This window comes from Periplaneta americana, chromosome 13 (assembly GCF_040183065.1).
Source record: "Periplaneta americana isolate PAMFEO1 chromosome 13, P.americana_PAMFEO1_priV1, whole genome shotgun sequence".
Classification (NCBI taxonomy): domain Eukaryota; kingdom Metazoa; phylum Arthropoda; class Insecta; order Blattodea; family Blattidae; genus Periplaneta; species Periplaneta americana.
This window is the reverse complement of record NC_091129.1, coordinates 84,522,548-84,545,139: the sequence shown is the minus strand read 5'-3', so window position 1 is coordinate 84,545,139 and position 22,592 is coordinate 84,522,548. Positions and strand designations below refer to the sequence as shown.

Genomic DNA, 22,592 nt, shown 5'->3' with positions numbered 1-22,592 from the left:
TTTGTTCAACAAGACAAAACTTACTGCCAGAGGAAAAGGTTACAAATTCACTTGGGTTAAAGACTGCAAAATTTTTGCTAGGAAAAATGAAAATTCCCAAGTGAATAGAGTGTTTGATTACTATGATCTTGAAAAATTGTAATTGTTAGGCAATTACACCTCTTGATTATTTTCATTGTATTATTTATATTTAACTGACATCATTGATAACAACAAGCTATATAACAATGTAGATAATTATTATATCAAGTGTAACCGAACAAAAATATTTAATGACTTACTTAACTTTAATAATTATATTGCTAATTGTAAACATCTTAATTTAAAACTGATTCATTTAAACATTCGTAGTATAAAAAAGAATTTCTCTGAATTTTGTGCCTTCTTACAATACTTTTCTTTCAAGATTGACATAATAGTACTTACTGAAAATTGGCTTCGTTATGATATAGGTTTTGACATACCAAATTATAATAAGTTTATTAAACCTTGTAAATACAATAAATGTGATGGCATTGTAGTGTATTTTAGAAATGATATTGAAGTGTCAGCTGACAATACTATTATTGAGTTAGCGGCAATATATAGATCCCCCAATTTAAATAAAACTGAATTTATAAATGATGTGGAAAGCTTTCTAATAAACAAGAAAAATGTTAATAACCGCATTATAGTTGGAGATATTAACATTCAAATTCTATAGGACTCTATGGATGAATTAGGGCATAGATATATGATTACCATGTATGAATTTGGTTTTTACCAGTTATTAAAATCCGTAACTAGACCACAATCGAAAAATTGTCTTGATCATATTTTCTTTAAAACCAATAACAAACTACTTGAATTTATACCAAGTGTTTATCATAGCAATATTACTGACCATTACACTACCACTGTTTTAATTACATTTATTAATAAAGTAGATTTTGAAGACTCTGAGACTTATAAATATAACAGTAATATCAATTGTGATGACCTATTGTTAGATATAAGTAATGAAACATGGGATACTATAATGAATTGTAATGATCCCGATAATGGTATCGAAATTTTTTATCGAATCTTAAATACGAATATTATAAAGCACACAAATAAAACTACTCAAAAAGTTTCTAGTAAGTTTAAAAAGATTAAACCATGGATTACAAATGGTACAGTTAAATCACTCCGTACTGTGTCATGGCGGACAGTGAGTAGCAACGCTAGTTTGAGCTCGTGCATTCGCATATTTTTTCTGGAGGTGTACCCGCATTTCGTCTATTATTTTTTGTATTTATTGATCTACCAGTGTTGTTTGATAATTTCTGCTATCATGGTTCGTGGAAAAAGCAGGCAACAGGAGGAAAGCATTGAAGATTGTGTGAAGCGTGTGTTTGAGGAGTCTTGGCGCGATCCCACCATATTGGCGGGTCTTGCCAACCTCATCAAGGACTCTGTAGTGTCGGAGCTGAAGTCTGCTCTCGCGCGCAACACGGAGGTGATCGAAAAGCTGGAGGCATCCCTTCGTGAGAAGGATGAAAGACTCGCCAGCCTAGAAAGAAAGTTAGAAGACAAACAGGATGCTCTTGAACAATATCAGCGCCGGCAGAGTCTCCGTATATTTGGGATCCCGGAAAACAACAACGAGGACACAGACCAGATCGCCATCGAAGTCGCGGCAAAAGTCGGGGTCAACCTGGTGGTGAGCGACATCGATAGGAGTCACCGGGTTGGGAGGCAAGGAGACCGACCTCGGCCGGTGATCGTAAAATTCGTAAGTTACCGAAAAAGAAGAGAAGTGTTCACTAATAAAAAATTGTTAAAAAACTCAGGTGTAACGTTGAGAGAGGACTTAACGCAATCCCGGCATGCACTATTGAAAGACTGCATCACGCGATATGGACTGACTAATGTCTGGACCACAGACGGTATTATTTTTGTTAAAATTGGGAATGTAAAACACAAAATTGTAAAAGCTTCTGATCTGCCGTAGTTAATATGCAAGCACTAGGTCATAACATCATACACTACCACATTTTCTTAGTCCGTAATTCAATTTTTAGTGGTAGGATTGCAATATTCACTATTACTGTTATCATATAAATATTATTATTAATCTCTTTCATTATTGCATTACTATTAGTTTATATTAATTTAGTTTCTGTAAGTTGTCAGTATTGACTGCATCGAGGTGAATGACTCGCTGTCTGCAGCCCCTCACACAAACGACTTTCACTTTTCTGAATTCCCTTCCACAGCCTCACCCCCACCCACCCCAGCCACCTCTAACCCACTACCTGCTACTTCGACCAGTGCCCTGTTAAAATCGTCTTTCAGCTCGCATCCTAACACTTTAAAAGTAGCCCACATAAATTCTCAAAGCCTTCTCTGTCATTTCAATGAAGTTCAGTCTATTTTCTCTCCTTTGTCTCTTCACGCTATTCTTATCTCTGAAACGTGGTTGAAGCCTTCCCTATCATCTTCTCTAGTAAGTTTAGATAATTACACCCTCTGTAGAAATGACCGAATTGGTAAACGCGGAGGTGGTGTTGCGATATATGTGCGATCGGACTTACCGTTTAAAATTGTCTACCAGTCTTCGAATGAAGTCTTAGAACATCCTGAATATCTATTCATCGAAGTCGGTGCAAGCAACAAAAAGTGCCTCCTTGGAGTTGTATACAAACCCCCTAAATCAGGATTCTTAAGTGATCTTGAAACACCTTTGCTTAATCTTGTGCCTCACTATGACCATACTGTTATTTTAGGCGATTTCAATACAAACTTATTAAATTCAAGTAATTACGCTACAGTTCAACTTAAGAACATGTTTGAGTCTTACAATATATCCATCCTTCCTTCCGCAGCTACCCACCACACCCAGGAATCGGAGACACTTCTTGACATTATTGCCACGACTAATCCTCAGTTAGCATTAACGAATGGACAACTACCAGCGCCGGGTATCTCAGCACACGACATAATCTTTCTAGAATATTCCTTGTATTGTCCAAAATATAAACCTCACATCACATCATACCGTGACTTGAAGCATATTGAGCATGATAAATTAATCAACGATGCACTTAGCCTGCCTTGGACTGAAGTGTGGAATTTACCAGACATTGACGACAAAATCGAAAAATTTAACGACCTAGTAATCCAGTTATACGATAAACACGCACCCTTGAAAACCAGACGAGTTGGTAGACGCCCTGCGCCTTGGATGTGCGATGCCATAAAATTACTCATGACAGACAGAGACACTGCTTATCGTAAATACAGACGGAGCAAGGACGAATTAGATTTTAATACTTACAAAGTTTTAAGAAATAAATGTAATCAAGCAGTAAGAAATGCTAAATTACGCCATGCACATTCCCTTATTATACCTTCGGTCAGTGCGAAAGAATTGTGGCGTAACCTTAATAACCTGGGTCTAACAAAAGCAAAGCCTTGGGTAGATAACATCAACTTGTCACTCAATAGCCTAAATGAACATTTCGTCACTGCTCCACCTGAACCATTACATAAAAAAGAGACTCTTGAATTTCTCAGATCTTGCCCCCAACCTGTATGGGATAAATTCTTCTTTAAATACATTAACCCGACTGACGTAATGAAGACGCTGCGATGTATGAAATCTAAAGCCCAAGGTGTAGACAATATAAATATCACTCTCCTGTATAAAATAATAGATGTGATTCTGCCGACCGTCACCCATATATTCAATGCATCTATTATGACTGGGTCCTACCCCTCACTCTGGAAAATGGCATTAGTGAAACCTTTACCTAAATCTAACACACCTTCTACAGTAAACCAATACAGACCTATATCAATTCTTCCCACTCTTTCAAAAGCATTAGAACATATTGTACACGGACAACTTACGAACTATCTCGACGAACACAAACTCCTCGATGACTATCAATCGGGTTTTAGGCATGGACACAGCACTACTACAGCCCTACTTAAAGTGACCGAGGACATCCGTGAAGCTATGGATAGGGGTGAAGTAACGGCACTAACTCTTCTCGATTTCAGCAATGCCTTTGGTTCTGTTGATATCGACTTGCTTCTTGCAAAGATGAAAACTTTGCACCTATCAGACAATACCTTGAGCTGGATGGACTCCTACCTACGGGACCGCCAACAGTGTGTTTCACTTGATAAACAATTCTCTCAATGGCGATACACAAAGGCGGGAGTGCCGCAGGGCTCCGTATTAGGACCACTACTTTTCTCTATCTACATTAATGACGTATCAAAGAACTTACAGTATTGCCGATATCACCTCTATGCCGACGACCTACAACTTTACATACATTCCAGACCCAATACGATCAATGAATCGATTGACAAGTTAAATTGTGACCTAGCCACTGTCTCCACTTGGGCGGCCAATTTCGGACTCGCACTTAACCCAAGTAAGACTCAAGCCATAATTATTGGACATAAGCGTGTAGTTAACTCCCTTAATAACAGTAATCTTTCAGTTGTTACCCTTAACAACACGCTAATCCCTTATTCATCTGTCGTAAAAAATCTTGGCTTCTTTTTTGATAATAATCTAAGTTGGAATTTTCAAGTTAAAGAAACGATAAAGAAAATCTGTTCCTCCTTTCACTCTTTGAGTCGCTTGAGAAACTTCTTGCCCCAGCAACTAAAACTTACCCTAGTACAAACCCTAGTAATGCCGCACTTCGATTATTGTGACGTTTTGTTAAGTGATCTAAGTTCTGAACTGTCAGTCAAGTTACAGCGAGCTCAGAATATGTGCATCAGATACGTGTGCAACATCCGACGATATGATCACATATCACCGTCCTTCGCAAGTCTCTCGTGGCTCCGACTTAAAGAACGCAGAACGTTACACTCTTTGTCTTTACTCTTTCGAATTCTGCACACCTCAACACCAAATTACCTTTCGTCTCGTTTCTCTTATCTATACTCTAACCACGACGTAAATACCAGATCACTTATCTGTGGCACGCTAAATATACCTCTTCATAGAACATCTTGTTATTCCTCATCTTTTACAATATCCACCTCGCGTCAATGGAATTCCTTGTCACAAAGTATTAGGGGCTGCAAGACAACAAACACCTTTAAGAACAGCTTAAAAGATAACCTTATTAGCATTTCACTCCAATCATACTGATTTAAAATATTACTGACTACACTGTTGCTTTTTTTCTTTAGACATCATCCTGATTGTGCTGCATTTTCAAAATTGTCTCATAATAATCTCTTTCTATTATCTAATATAATTTGAAATATATTAACATTCTATGTATTTTAGTTTAATTCTGCTACCCAGTTTATTTCAGTGTTTAATTAATAGTTCATAGTATTTTGTTGTTTAATTCGTAAATAACTCTTGTATACATGTAACTCTCATCTAAATCAAATTGTTGAATTCTTTGTAAGTTCATGCATATGTATATACACTTTTTGCTGGTTGTGTGGAAGAGAAGGTCTTACGGCCTTAACTCTGCCAGCTAAAATAAATCATTATTATTATTATTACGAGAGACAAACTTGCAAGCAAATTAAGAAAAAAACCAATTAATATTATTTAAAAAAACAAGTTTAAAAAATTTCGTAACATATTATCTAACATAATAAAGAGAGCGAAAGCTAATTATTTCTCTATCCAATTAGAAAAATATAGCAATAATTCTAAAATGTTTTGGCAAACTGTGTGAGAAGCGGCAAATATTGAAGTAAATAAAAAAGAACAATTTAATGAGATTGTTTCTCGAAATGGTTTAATCTTAAGTGATAAAATACACATTGCAACAGAATTTAACTCGTATTTTACAAACATTGGCTTGGATATTGTATCGTCTATAAAAAATAACAATTTCCTTAGCAATGTAACTTCAGTAAATGCTTGTATGTATCTTTACCCCGTAACAGATGACGAAATAATCAATATAGCCAAAACTTTAAAAAACAATGTATCACCTGGTCCTGATAACATAAGTGCTAAAATACTTAAGAAGGTTATAAATTATATTGCCAAACCTCTAACTCATATTTTTAATTTATGTTTTCTAAATGGCAAATTCCCAAATAAATTTAAAAATGCAATTGCGAAACGTATTTTTAAAACAGGAGACAAAATAAATATGAACAATTATAGACCAATATCATTACTTTCATGTATTTCAAAATTACTAGAAAAATGTATTAAAGTTCCATTAATGAACTATATTGATAAACATAATATATTAAGTGATAATCAATTCGGTTTTCGAAAAAAATTCAGTACAGATAATGCAATATATCAAGTTACTAAAAAATTGTTAGAGAATTTGATCAAGGCAACAAATGTATTGGTATTTTCCTGGACATAAGAAAAGCATTTGATGCACTGAAACATGACATCTTAATTGAGAAATTAGACTTATTAGGAATCAAAGGTAATGCTTTAAACTTAATAAAATCGTATCTTAACGACAGAATTCAAATAACGAAAATTGACAATTATTCAAGTGGACCTTTAATTATTAATATAGGTGTTCCCCAAGGCACAGTTCTAGGCCCTATTCTGTTTTTAATATATATTAATGACTTATTAAAAATTGACTTACAACAATACAATGGTGTTCACTATTCTTATGCAGATGACACAATTTTACTTTTTGGTGCAAAAACCTGGCATGATGCATATAATAATTCAAATAATGGACTTAAATTAATAAAAAATGGTTTGACATAAATTATCTTTCTATCAACGAAAATAAAACCATCATTATTCCATTCTCATTATCTGAAAAATGTAACAAACCTCCTACATCTATATTAAGTATTAAATTACATAATTCTGATTGTTGTCTTATACGGTGTAAATGTCCGATTATTAAACAATCCTCTGAAGTTAAGTTTTTAGGCATAATTTTCAATAATCATTTAAAATGGAACCAACACATTAATTACCTTTGTAGTAAATTACGTAAAATAGTATATTATTTTGTTTTATTGAGGAATTACTTGTCAATAAGTTTATTACGTACAATATATTTAACTTTATTTCAATCGGTAATTATGTATGGAATTATAGGATGAGGTAGCTCATTTAAATCCAATTTTAATCCACTTTATTTATTACAGAATAAAATAATTAAAATATGTCTTCATAAACCTATTGATTGTCCATCTCAAAATTTGTTTATAGACTTTAATGTACTTAACGTAAGATAAATTTATTATATTGTATTAATAAAATTCATACATAAAAATCGAAATAATTTTGAATTGTATTCTCATAGTTATGAAACAAAAGGTATGAATTCTTTAAAATTGTTTGAACCAAAATGCAACACTGTTACAGTATTTAATCATAGTAGTAATTTAGGCCCAAGAATATATAACAAATTTATATTTAAATATCCTATAATCTTGTCAATTATAATAGTTCTAGTATTAAATTTAAAACTTTATGTATGAATTTTATAAAAATTGAAAAATTGTAAATTTAAATTTATATATTATAATTGCAAATTGTATTGTATAACTATTAATTATAATTGTATTATATAATTATTAATTTCAATTCAGGAATGCGCCCCTGAGCACGAGTTCTACTTTTACAGGGGCGAGCTAAATTTTCTCTGCATATTTTATATTTTATGTTACAATTATTAGCAAAATAATAAATAAATAAATAAATAAACCTAATTTCTGAAAATAATAATAATAATAATAATAATAGTAATAATTTTATTTTGCTGTTGTTATTCACTTAAATGTGCACAAATTTTGTTAATTTATTTATTTTGTACTGGCATGTATCTCTATACTTTTATCACACTGAGATTTCTATATGAAGTGTTACACTTTCTTTCTTTTTTCGTTTTGGAACCTACATGTTTTAAATACTGAACGTAAAATATCTTCCTATTTATTCTTGAATGTACCTGTTTGAAAAAATAATTTTGAAAAAAAAAATAATTTCCTGAAAATCTAACATTTCTTTAATAAAAATGGAGGTACAAATATGGAATAATATTAACAAGTTACAAAATTAACAAAACTGCAAAATCAAAATGGCCACTACTAAAAAAAAGAGTAACAAGCATTCAGCATCTTCATTAGAAGGTGTTTTCACAACCGTAGACCTAACACGTCTTTTCTCGAACTTGATTTACGGCTTCTTGCATTGCCTTTTGATGTCACTGTTTTCTAAGTTTGTTGAAAGGTGAGATTTCCCGCCTCCTACAGATGTCCACACCAGTAACGAAACAGAAGACCAGGGTATAAAGATGGAATACTAATAATAATGGTATTTCATATTTGTGATATACTGATGTTAATTTTAATCTCAAAACATACAATAATTATAAGAACTGAGTCAGTTAAAAATATATGTATACAAAAGTAAATTCTTCTCTTTAAGAATATATATAATTAATATTTCTAACATTTAGGAATAACAATGTATATTCAAGAAAAGCACTTACCGCCAAAATTGTCACTTTCCTCGAAAACACAATAATAATAAACGTTTCAACATTTCAGCTGCTAAGTGCTAACTAACACATTCCAGCGAAAGAGAGTATCAGTGCGTAGTAATTTGGAATACAACACGTCTCATGTCATATATCAGATTATTTATTTTTGTACCCTTATTTCATATTTGCAACACTTCCTCTATTATTCTATTAAAAAATAATTACTCGCAATGATAATATCTGATATCTGATTAATTGAATTCCATTTCTTCATCGTGTTAAAATCTAAAATACAATATCAGCACAGTCTAGTGTATACAGTCACGAAGCTTGAGTTTTGAGGGTGCTAGGAACAATTGACTTTGCCGGTAATATTTCGCATTGTCTGTAATGAGGCGATAATAGCGATCCTACTGGTTAGCAAATATCTATGGATGCATATTTACTACGTATTGAGCTTCGTGACTGTATATACTAGACTGTGATATCAGTTTGTCAATTAATTTAAACTCTATGTAACAACTTACCTACCATGCCTACTCGCTTGATGTGGAGTCCGTAGGAGAGTCCTTTGTTACGCCTGATCTTCAGTCTCGTGGAGCAGAGTAAACTCAAGAGGCGCACCAGTCCTCGAGCAATACTCGTTCCCCACTAAAGAACGGGCCAAATTCTTAATTGTGGGCGAGGGCTCCTCGAGGGGCTTGCTTTTTGTCTTCTTCAGCAGTCACAAAGACAAAAACACGTGGTGAACAATGCCGAGGAAAGTGTCATTCCTGGGCTATTATGTACTCGACTTCATTACGCTCTACAAGATCTGTGAGCAGAACTGACTTAGGTTGTGTTTTGTATTACTTACTTATTTTCTTCACCGAGTATAAGCAGAAAACACTGCCGCTTCCATGGCTCATTGCAGAACCAAAGGATTTCATTACATAAGTTCGATGAATACCTTTGACTGGAATGGCTTCAAATGTATAATGGGACAGGGGACTTGCGTGAAACTTTTATACTCTCGGTTGGTTATTAGTGTGATATTTAGATCTTAAGAAATTGAAAAGAAAAAATTGAAAATGAAAGAAATTAAATAAAAAATATTTTTTTTAGAACTAGGAGTTTCACAAAAAAAAATAAAAAAATAAAACAGTTCAATTTTTTTTAGTGTTAATGAGAAAAAACTGATATTTAAAATGTGTGATTATGATATTGTTATGGATATTCAGTAAAAAGTTCAACTCTCTGGCTTTGTGAATTTTAAAAATTTCAGTAGCGCAGAAACTTAAAGAGAAATTTACTTATTTTTTTACATAAATTTGCAGTTTCTGTGTACTTAGTTTATCATTTTTCGCGAATGTCAATTTGTTTCTGTATTAAAAATTTAATACAAGGAATTTAAGCTACTTTTGTTAGGAAGCTGATAGGTTATTTATCGCTTATTGACAAATAATTAACTTATTATTATGCTGTTTAGAAAATTTGAACCATACAGAGTTAGGGGCAATGAATGAGGGGATAAGGAACGTTATAATAAAACAAACGATGGGAGAACTATTTGGAAAATTAGAAGATGGAGAATTCATCACCAGGCTTCGGCTTAGGGACACAGAGTAACCAGCATGGGGTTTAGAGCACACGGAGTATAAATGACGTCATGACTCGTATGGAAGGGTGACTGCAACAGCACAGGTGTGTCCGTAATGTGCATTACCGTCGTGTGTAGGCCTATTGCTGTTTGACTGCGGTACGTGTAACAGGCTTCGGCGTAGAGACACCTGATTGAACTCACGTCAATACTTTAATGGTAGACATTTATTGTCTACACTAGGAATGTACTGTATATACTGCATCTGTACAGGGTAAAATATATTTTGTGTCGTACTGTGACGAACTGTTTACATGTTGAGACACGAAGTAAAAGCGCTCTTCATCTCCCATTCCATTCGACCAACAGAACAATAGGTTCGTTCCAACAACAGTCAGGAACCGTCCGTAACCATCGTAAGCATGCGCAGTACAGAAAAAGCGTTCCAACACAATCCGAACCAGTCCTGAACCGGAAACATGTACTGCAGTCGGGCGTTCCAACAAGCTTTTGACACAGGTTCGGAACGGTCAGAAATAGTCCGTGGATTGAAGCATGTACGGAAGAGTTCGCGAGACGCTCATGCGCATTAGCTCACCAACGTCTCCTGGATACAGAAGAAAGACATGGTCGACTGTTCACATCAATGAGGTTAAAGAGGAAAACTGACAGTGCAGACGAATAATAAAACCAGAGATTTCATTTAAATTTTCGCCAAAAAGAAAGGGAATGGAAATTATTTGGGTCTTGAAATAGTTAATTACAATTTCAACATGCAGCTTTGATTAAACGTATAATAAATAACGTACATACATTAATAATTAAAAAAGAAGTGTTTTTTGATGAGAGTCCCCCAGTGCACGACATTGAATTAGCGGAATTCTTGCCTTCCATATTTTTTGTCATATTTTTATAGAAAATGATCGAAATTCTATTTTCTGCAATTAGAATTAGCTGCAAAACGATAATAATAACCATCCCGTTCTTAGCAAAGATGATCACAGTTATAGCATCTCTGGATTTAGTACATAACGATCCGCGAAAGCGTTCCAACAGCGTCCAGTCCAGTTTCAATCACATAGCAGATGCTCAACTAGCGCATGCGCATAAGATGGTACAGGGACCGTACATGAACTGATTCATGAACCGCTTGTTGGAACGAACCTAATATCGTCCGTGCGTACTGAACTTCATGCGTTTCTGTGCCCAGGACCGAAGCCTGGTCATCGCACAGGAAAGAATAGCAAGCGATGGAATGAAACACTCAGCGAATCACATGAACCAGGAAGACAGGCCAGCGACCAGAGTAATGCAAAGCGAAGCAACAGCAGCAAGCGAGAATGTCAACAAGCAATTGAGGAAGAAACAAGAGAAAATAATGATGCCGGCATCAGGTAGACAGGGGAGAACAGAATGACTGCATACAGGAGCTGAGAACAGCAAAAAGAGTTCAGTGAATCCAGCTGGAAGAACAAATATTGGTCAGCAGTTACAAAAGGGATCGAGAGATGAATAAAGTAAGACAAAAAGTCAAGATTCTGCAAGAACTGGAAGGGATGAAGGAACATTAGCGACACCGAATAGAGGTACGTCAGTGAGAAAAAGTAAGGGACAGAAAAGTTATGACTTAAGAGATTGGTGCATGGGTGACAAAACACAAGAAAGTGATAAAGTGAAAATAGTATGCATGAGCGACAAAACTTAGGAGAGTGATAAAGTGGAAACGGTGATGGTTACACAAAAGACGGTAAGGCAAGAGAATATTAGTGAAAAAGATTAAGATACATGTAACAAGCAGGGAATGATAAGTAAGTAGTGATAGAAATTTAATAAAAATATAGAAACTACTTCGTCTGAAAATATACAGATTAGATTAGTGGCAATAAGTGGTCAGTCAACGTTAGTGATTCAAGTGAATAAATAAGTTGACAACTAGGGAAGAGTTCGACTAATGTAAACAATGTTAGAAATAATTAATAAGGTATTGAGAGAAGTGATTGCTTAGTTAAATGAGATTAGTAAGAATAAGATAGATAACTAGGAAAGGGAGGGTAACTAGAAAACGAAGGGAGGGAAACAGAAGGGAGAGATGTGATAGAAAAGTCATCAGGGCCATTTTTAGGTAATAGCCGGATGCTTAAAAAGCGTAAGCAGAGAATTATGTATCCAAGGGAGTGATGGCACTGTATGCAGAAATGTGAAGGGCCATTGCGACCGATGTAAGCTGGTAGAATAAAATATATCATATCATAACTTATTATTAGAAGAACAAATTCATAACCAGGCAGCGGATTTTTATGTGCTAAAAATTTTAAATATATTTATTTTTATGTGCTAAAAAGTACGAAAATATTTGCTAAAAATAAAAGAATATTTCTTTTGAAAATGACAAAAATACCTTACTTAGTTTGGAAAAAAAATGTTACTATGTACTCACACTTGAGTGGTAGTAGTTGGCCGAGAATTGCAGTGAACAACAAAGGTCATCTCCAAATTCTCCATGACAAATGCATGCCGATTATCTCTGAACAACGACTTATACTGTGAACACGACCTTTCCATATCACAGGACGTCAGACGTGCATATTTAGAGAGAGAAATGTCACAAACACAAACACCGTCAATTTCACCTACAGGCACACCCTCCAATAATTGAGCAACTTTACACATTTTTTTATATCCACTGTTTTTCCCAAACACATTCTGGAATTTGTCCCTTACTACTTGTACTTCTGAACCTGGTAGCGAGTCTAGTTTAATTTTCACGGCACGCACCTCCTTGTTTCAGACAACAGGTTTTTGGATGTTTCGACTTTTTTATGGTGTCTCACAAAATGCTTAGATTTGCTAATAGGAAAGCCAAATCTTTTTTAAACAACCATCTTTCAGTATATCTTGAAGGATATCGATTGACGAAGTCCGGTAACAGGGAATCACAACAAGACGTATTGCCTCACTTGATGGACATTAGCGAGAGGCGAGAGATTTGTTTAAATTTAATAATGTTCATTCCGAGCTCTTATCTGTTGTGTTTCACAAACAAAGCGTGGAATTAAATCATCTTCAGCAACAATAATTATGTGTTGCAAGATCTCTCCTCCTTGTCCATGTTAATGTATTCTCTAATAACAAAACTGATATGCTGCCTAGCAGTTCTCAGAACTTGAGGCGATACTATTACAAAAATGGATCACGGATGCACCACACAGCGACTGGAAACACGAAGCAACCAAGAATTCTTAAAAAGATAACGTACTTCTGAGTGACATAATTGATTTAGTTTTAAAATGTTTAAAAGTTCTTGTAAGAAATTATTTAAGTAAAAAAAACTCCCAGATTTATGTGTTTATAATAGATTTCCTGAAAATATGTATGTACATAATTTTTTTTGTGAAAATATGCGTTTTTATGTGAAATAAAATTCGGGTTTTGAACTTGAAACTTCATGTACGGAAGTTTTTACTTTTTTAATTGTGTTTTATCACACGCAAAAATAATACTTTATTTAATTACATAGGAATCCGCTCCTTATTCATAACTATAATTCAGAGGACTCTTTAAAGAAACACTGAAGTCAGTGGACGTTTTTACTTCTGTACTATGGTTCTAATAAGATCGTTAAGAATGAAATCAACAACAAACTAAGAGCTCGTACTATGTTCTCTGCTGTAAACCAACATCGAATACTTTTGTTGTTTATGTATATTGAAGAGATATAGCCGACCTTTTAATAGCTTTTGCTTTGTGTATGTCTGCAACGTAATAATGGTGAACAAGAAGAAGAAGGAATAGAAAAGGTAATAATGATAATTTCGTTGATGGTGATTAAAATATACTGTTTTATTTATCGAAATAAACATACAGGTTTCTCTAATATTGAGCAAACAAAATCTGTGTTAAAACCTGCTAACTGGTATTTCGATGTGAAGTGGGTCAATAGCGACGTTCATGAGAGCAGCTGGTTTCTAATATGATTACAACATATTTTTAAAGTAAATATTAGCAACGGTCGGTAGAAGAGTGCTGGAGGCAAGAGTCTGTTATCTTAGAGCTAGATGATAGGTCAGACAAACATCAAAAGTTAATCAGCCGTTGCTTTCGAAAACAAACTTTATTATTTTTAATCTCTGCAGTTCTTTTTACAGCTAATACATTTTAATCTAATAATAACTTAATGCCGTGATGTGAGTTCGGAGATTCACAAAAAATCCTTACTTACGGCAAGGAAGTAGAACGGATCTTAAAGTCTGAGTTGTGAATTGAGCAGGGTTCACGAGTCCAATCAGATCCTTAGTCTCTGAATTTCGGTATGTCACTTTTGAAATAATAATTAGGACATTGGTTTGTACAGGTATTCCAGAACAATAGTTACAAATATTGGTTTTTGAAAATTGCCTGTAATGACATATCGGTATAAAGAAATACTCAATTACTTGAAGATGTGATAGATTCAAAATTCTTCAAAATTCTACGAAGAAGGATATCCATAAAAATGAAAATAATTCATTCAGTAAAGAATTATTGAGTTTAGAGCCATCTTGCATGATTCTGTTTAATTAATATATTCTTGTGCTACTTTCATTTTGAAGTATTGAAGGGAAAGCAAGCCAATCCAGTTATACTAATGTACAGTAGAGCGTCTTAATTAGGCACAGTGAAAACGTAAAAAAAAGTGCAGGTAACGTGTGGGGGAGGACAAGCCGTACGATAAACACGAGGGATGCACAAGATTTTAGTTACAACATTTATGGCGGAGCATTAATTAAAATTATACTTTCCAAAAACACACGAAACAAAAGAACACAAAATGCATAACGTTATCATATACACATTTTAACAAACAAGCAATTGTAACTATAACAAATACCTATGTATCTGCAAGTTAACTACAAATAGTCTTGATTATTCAATGAGGACAGCGAGGCCTCATATATATGAATATATTACGTATAAGCAATTGTAACGTTGAAATAATTCAATATAACAAACCCAATTTTGCTACTGTACCTGAATAAATTGAACTTTGAGAAGGGATGATTATGTTTAGGATACTGTGTTGTTACGTCAGACCAATATAGGCCTACTGTAGTGTTATTAGTTCTGCCACAGAAGACGGTGATATTATGTCAGTCATACAGAGAATGAAATTCGTGACCGTAAAAAATGCTGCTTGAAAGCAACATCATATAAATAGCAAAAACGTTACAATTGCATGTTTGTTAAAATGTTTATATGATAGCGTTTACGTTTTCACTGTGCCTAAACGAGACGCTGTACTGTAACAGACTCGGACGTATTTAGAAACGATTATGTAACATATAGACGCGATCGTGTAGAAACAGGGGAGAGAGGTTTTTGTATGTTTAAAAAGTGCCTGTAGAGCGCTGAAAATTTCAAAGACTCGGAGTTCGAAATATTGGGTGTAGACATAGTGGATGATTATTCACGAAACATATTACATATCATTGGTTTATACAGGGCTCCGAAAGAAGGCTTGAGCGTATTGTTAAAATAAGATAATAATTTAAGTGACTTACTATCTTCAAGAATCATAAACAGGTATACAAGAAACCGTTTATGTATTTCTTGGAGATCAAGTCATCCAAAAGAGAAAAAAAAGAAGAAAAAGAATATTGTAAAGAGAAGAACACAGTTTTAAAAGGTATGAGGAGAGGAATGAAAATCTTCAAGTATACATTTTTTGACAGGACACAGATCAGTTGCATGTATATCTAGTTTTAAGGGTACGAATCGAAAAGAACTAACCAGATATTATTTAAGTTAAATCAAATTTCAGCGGATTGAATGATTTTCAAAATTATTTTGAGTTTAACACAGGTATTTCTTTTGAAACAATTCCTGCAATGACACTTGATGGCTTGCCTCATGTTGTTCCACAGTCAGAAAACAAGAAGAAAGATTTTACCAGCCTGATTTCTTTTGTGGATCCTTGGTATCAAAAGTCCTATGAAGGTATTAGTAAGGAGTGAAAAGTGGGCATATTTTTCTGGCCTTAGCTATAGTGATTTTGATTTATTTATTTTCTGCATTTTCATAAGCTTCTTTATATTAAATCATAAGGACACTCAGGATTTTGTTGACATTTTGTTTGTGTTTAAGACAAGTTAATACTATTATTCAGTTCTTGTAGCAAGATTTCATTAAATAAACATTTTTTAAGAGTATACGAGTATTATAACTACGGATTTTATCATTATCACCTACTCAAAATCCACATTCTGGTTAAAAAAAATAATTCTTGTAGATATGAAATGACAATTATACGGAGTTACGCAATAATAGACCAAGCGCCAGAAACCTGTTTCGAGACATTGGCCATTGAAATAAATCTGGTTTGTTTATAAAACATTTTATTCCAGAAGTATTATAAAATTCATACTATTACAAAAAATTAGCACAAATAATACAAAAAATAGCTAACCAATTTTTAATAAGAGACCAGCAGTTGAGTTAATGTTTCAAAGCAAAATAAATGAATGTTATGCAATAAACAAATTTTTGCTTATATATAGCACCAAATTCAGATATCGCATTATGTAATGGTGTAATTTCGGTTATTTATGGACTGTTGTTAAGATAATTTTTTATAATAATTGTGGAAGATAATATTAGATGTACATTCATATATTCTGTCAAAATATTTCACTTTACATTTTTGCAACTTCATTTTTCAGACTTTCTGTTGTGTGCATAGTCTTAATGGATAAATAATATCGTTATGAAATAATTTTGGTAAATAATTGTAATAAAAGTAAACTTTACATACTTCAATACCTTGCATTTGCAGGGAGTTTCAGGAGGAATATGAATATTTTAGAAGGTGATAGTTTGGTCCATTCAAAGTAGAAAATTTCACATAAACATGAGTCCAACTTTGATTGTGCTTGGACAAACAGCTGTTTCAGTATTACTCAAAATAAGCCTTACAAAGTGTACGAAGAAGATACAAATGATTACTTAGAAACTGATTAGGAGCCGTACAAAAGGTCATGCACATTATAGTCGTCACTTGACGTATCATCTAAATGTCACATTCCCCGAATTATGGATATTCCGCTTGCTGCGGTGGTCACGTTTATTGGCCACCAGGGTCCCCAGACCTTAGTCCTTTTAGATTATTGTTTCTGTGGATAGTTTAAAAGCGAAGACTAGTGGTCTATGAAGATAAAGTATTGCACAACAGACGATTTGGTCGCTTGTATTATGAACAATGCTGGCCTTATAAAAAATGTCAAAAAGATCTCAGAAGTGCTACATTTACTATTTTAAGAGCGTTGAAATGTACACTCAAGTCAGTGGTGAGACTTTTAAAGAAATACTTTGAACTGCCTCAAATTATCGATTATATTTAAATAACCAATAAATGCAATAGCAATCTAATTTATTTTCTTCATACCTTTCGTAAGGCTTTCAATGAAACACTAAATGCAATCAATGTCTTTTTTATCTCCTTTAAACCTTTTCTAAGTAATTTAGGCGTAACTTTTAAGGAGATGTATCTCCACACACATTGGAAATGGACACATGTTCATACGAACTTCTTTCTCGTAGTTGTTCCTGCTACAACTCCATAAGTTATTCACCAGTACTCCTGAAATAGTCTGTGTACTTTACTTGATTGTAATAGCCTTACATTCTGGCTTCTTCACATCCTTTAATAGATAAGTTGTACACTGGGATATAAAAATCAAAAAGAGAACATAACTACCAGGGGCGCTAAATACTTTATAGTTTTACACCATTATTAAAAATCTGCAGTCATCACAGTTCACAATACAAAGGCACTGAGTATAAAAGGTATAAAGTATTCTTCCTAAGATTTTAAATAAATTATAATGATATTTATAACCATTAGGAATCAGAGAACGTCACTCGTTCTTTCTCTATGGGCAGTCTCAGGCCTTTGTGGAGTAGAAAGACGAAACAAGACCTCTGCGCAAGTGGTATGTGGGAGGGATAGAGCCAATGACAGTTCTAGAGGGAGACATTGCTTGAATGAAGCGAGCAATCGCTTGTAGGAGGGGATAATTTCTATCTGAATTCTAATCTACCTTCTACCACGAGCATGTTACTCCTTAGCGGACTCGAACTTATGCTGCCCGCAGTACACTCCGAAACAGATAGACTCCGCCTCCAAATGCGCGAAGTTACTCTACAGAATCCCGGGACGGACCATAACTATTCTGCTCTTGTGTCATGGTGAGGAGATCTTTCTCCGTGAGTTCCACTACCTCCTCCTCGGCTTCTGATCCCCTAGTTACGTAATTTCGTAAGAAAGGCGCAATGAGCACAATATTAAGCTTCCTTGGATTCTGGAGACCAGTGATTGCGCTGATCAACATCCCAACGATGATCACTGTGAAGCTACCCACTACACCATAGTACCAATAAGAGATCCGGAATAGGACGAAGGCTTCATCTTGCTCCTGGTCAAGTAATTCTCTGAAAGGGAAATAATGTATCAGTAGAATATTTGCTACTACACTTGTACTACGATTTTATTTGATATAGTGTCCAGAGATTTCAGCGAAATCTTTTGAAATAAAACTTATTTGAGAAGTAATTTCATGTTGTATGATTTATCCGATAAGCAGTTTGTATTGAAATATACCGTCTATACTTATCTAGTATTATATGATTAATTATAACATAAACGTTTTCGGCACTAATGTGCCATTTTCAAATGTATGAAAGTTTGCCTAATTACATGTTCAAATAGGTGCACATGAACTGTGTGAATGAAACATATAATGTGTACCCTAGTGATTTCATGTCACATATAAAACAATCTGTTTGTAGATAGTTAATGATTAAAATTAAAAACACACACTTATTACTAACATTTAAAATTTGTTTTTCTGCTGAAAATTATCCAGCGAACACTGGGAATGTCTTGACGTATTGTGTGGTCAAATGCAGTTATTCGTTTACTTGAAATGTTGTAACCTTACACTAGGATATTCACTATTAAAATATTAAAATTCTTTATGTTGATTCGTTATTATTGCACCAAGGTTCCTTGTTGTTTGTTCACTTTTCACATATTGGAGCACTTTACCTTAATCGAATGTGGTGCGTAATATAAGTTACATTGATGCCTGGTTATTGTTTTCCTTTTGTTGCTGTGGTTGGATTATTACATATTCATGGTTGTCACCGTCCGATTATCAGTCAAGCCTTTACACTGCGAACATAAAATTTGTTGTTACGTATATGAATATGCAGATGGTTAAGTGAATTGAATTAAACTAGTGACTTACGTACAATGGCTGGACATGTTGCGTGCTCGACGTTGGCCAGGCTATGAATGAGAATCGTTCGATGCTCACAGTGGTTCTTATCTTAATGAACATCTGGCGGAACCGGAAGTAATGTGGGGATGGGGGGATGTGATGTCATAAGCTGAGATGATGTAGTCTGATTTTTTTAAACTAATTTAAATAAATTGAATAATGGGTTCTTGGGGTTAACTATTTGCTCGTTTAAAAGTTGGTTCTCTTTATTAAAACTCTTTGCGATATAATATTGCTCTGCCGTGTCTATTATGGGACTGTTAATGACTTTAATAATTTTTAGTGTATCTTTTATGTTACATAATTCATGGCCTTCTTCAATAAGGTGATGGGCATATTTCGACTTGTTTGTGTTATATTTAAAATCTGTAGCGTGTTCTTTGTATCTTATTTTGAAATTACGGCGGGTTTGACCGATGTACTGTTTGGTGCACTTCTTGCATTGTAATTGGTATATACCACTATTTAAGAGAGGTTCATTGGTGTTGGTTTTATTGGGGATTATGTTATGAAGCTTGTTATTGGTTTTGAAGGCTATGTTAATATTTTGTTTTTTGAAGAAATTATTAATTTGATTTGAAATTTTTCCGAAATAAGTCATGGTTTGCCATTTTTTATTGGATTTTGCATTTTCTGGTTCCAGTGTGGTGTATTTTTTCTTAGATAATTTGGCTTTTCTATTTTTCAGTAATTTATGAATTAAATGTTTTTCATAACCGTTTTCTATTGCAAGGTTTTGAATATAATTAAATTCTTTTTTGTAATTATTCCTATTCATTGGGGTCGTGAGTAGCCGATCAATTAGGTACCTAAATTTTCTGACTTTATGTGTTGTGGGATGGGTGGAATTATTATTGATAGAGTGTGTGGTAGCTGTTTGTTTTCTATGTATATTGAAGTCTATTTTAGGGGGTCTTATAGTAATATTTAGGTCTAGGAAGTTTATACTGTTGTTAACACTTGTTTCCAATGTGAATTTTAAATTTTGATGAAGGTAATTGAATTCTTCTAATATCAATGTATCCTGATTTTTGTTATCCTCATAAATAATTAAAGTGTCATCAACATATCTAGTGTATGTGACGAAATGAAATTTATTAGTTAGGGTGTTGATATGTTCTTTCTCGATGTGCTGCAAAAATATATTGGCCAAGAAACCCGAAAAGGGATCTCCCATTGCCAGTCCTATTGGTTGGGCATAGAATTTGTTTTGAAATTGGAAGTAATTCTGTTTTAATGAAATTTGTAAAAGATTTGTTACTTGTTGGATTATATTATTATTTAACTGGAGTTCATTTAATTTAGAGGTTATGATATCTAAAGTTTCGTTGATGGGGATATTTGTATATAGGTTGGTTATGTCTAGTGATAATAATTTCGTGAATTTTATGGTTTTCAGTTTACGTAATTTATTTATCAATTGCCTTGTGTTTTTGGTGGTGTGTTGGCATTCTTGTATAATGGTTGTTTTCAAGAAATTGTATACCAATAGTAAACTGCAGAAATGCACCTAACCATAAACTTAACAAATTTCTATACAATTTCACGTAAGTCACTAGTTTAATTCAATGCATTTAACCATCAGCATATTCATATATGTAACAACAAATTTAATGTTCGCAGTGTAAAGGCTTGACTGATAATCGGACGGTGACAACCATGAATATGTAATAATCCAACCACAGCAACAAAAGGAAAACAATAACCAGGCATCAATGTAACTTATATTACGCACCACATTCGATTAAGGTAAAGTGCTCCAATATGTGAAAAGTGAACAAACAACAAGGAACCTTGGTGCAATAATAACGAATCAACATAAAGAATTTTAATATTTTAATAATGAATATCCTAGTGTAAAGTTACAACATTTCAAGTAAATGAATAACTGCATTTGACCACACAATACGTCAAGACATTCCCAGTGTTCGCTGGATAATTTTCAGCAGAAAAACAAATTTTAAATGTTAGTAATAAGTGTGTGTTTTTAATTTTAATCATTAATTATCTACAAACAGATTGTTTTATATGTGACATGAAATCACCAGGGTACACATTATATGTTTCATTCACACAGTTCATGTGCACCTATTTGAACATGTAATTAGGCAAACTTTCATACATTTGAAAATGGCACATTAGTGCCGAAAACGTTTATGTTATAATTAATCATATAATACTAGATAAGTATAGACGGTATATTTCAATTTTAACATTGTATTATTTGAAAAGAATTTAATATTGATTAATATAGAATTATTAATGATGAAAGTCGAAATACTGTTTGAATTTTAGAGAATAATATTAGAGTACAGCATTATTATTCTATTTGCTCATGATGTCGCCTCGCCAGAAGAGGAGATGATACTAAGGGATATGCTACTGGAGCTAAATGACAGCTGTCAGCAGTATGGAATGAAGATAAATGCAAATAAGACTAAGACCATGGTTGTCGCAAGAAAAATAAAGAAGATAAACTTGCGAATTCTAAATGAGCCAATAGAGCAAGTGGACAGCTTCAAATACTTGGGGTATACTATAAGCAGTAACTTGAGCTGCTGTCAGAGAGTCAAAAGGAGGAAAGTAGTGGCCAAGGAAGCATTTACTAGAAGAAAGAGCATCTCCTGCGGACCTCTGGAAAAAGAAATAAGGAAGAGACTAGTGAAGTGCTTTGTTTGGAGTGTGGCATTGTATGGGGCAGAAACATGGACATTACGGCGAAGTGAAGAGAAGCATTTGAAATGTGAATATGCAGAAGAATGAAACGTGTGAATTGGACAGACTTAATAAGAAATGAAGCAATGTTGGAAAGAGTGGGTGAATAAAGAATAGTGCTGAAACTGATCAGGAAGAGGAAAAGGAATTGGTTGGATCACTGGCTGAGAAGAAACTGCATACTGAACGATGCACTGGAAGGAATGGTGAACGGGAGAAGAGTTCGGGGCAAAAGAAGATGTCAGATGATAGACGACATTAAGATATATGGATCATATGAGGAGACAAAGAGGAAGGCAACAAATAGATTACATTGGAGAAAGCTGGGTTTGCAGTGAAAGACCTGCCTCTGCGTAGAACACAGTGAATGAATTATTATTCTCTATGAAATTTTGCTTGCTGTAATTATCTCGTATTGATCCATGTCTAACGGTTTAGGAATTAGGACCATTTTGTTTGGCTTGCGCAATAACAATGCTGAGAGCTTGACGTCACTCGGTTCAGTTACGGTTACTGTGTCATTCATCATAGCATTTGCGT

General features: G+C 34.0%; 1 protein-coding gene across 5 annotated transcripts in view; it reads right to left on the bottom strand.

Moving 5' to 3' along the window:
* Positions 1 to 13,844: 13,844 nt before the first annotated feature.
* Positions 13,845 to 22,592, bottom strand: part of LOC138712053 (sodium-coupled monocarboxylate transporter 2-like) — a 156,194-nt gene continuing 147,446 nt past the window's right edge. For all 5 annotated transcript variants that reach the window (XM_069843444.1, XM_069843445.1, XM_069843446.1 and 2 more), the window contains one exon: positions 13,845 to 18,486. In XM_069843444.1, the coding sequence (XP_069699545.1) occupies positions 18,192 to 18,486 (295 nt within the window). In that variant the 3' untranslated portion in view covers positions 13,845 to 18,191. The remainder of the gene's footprint in view (positions 18,487 to 22,592) is intronic.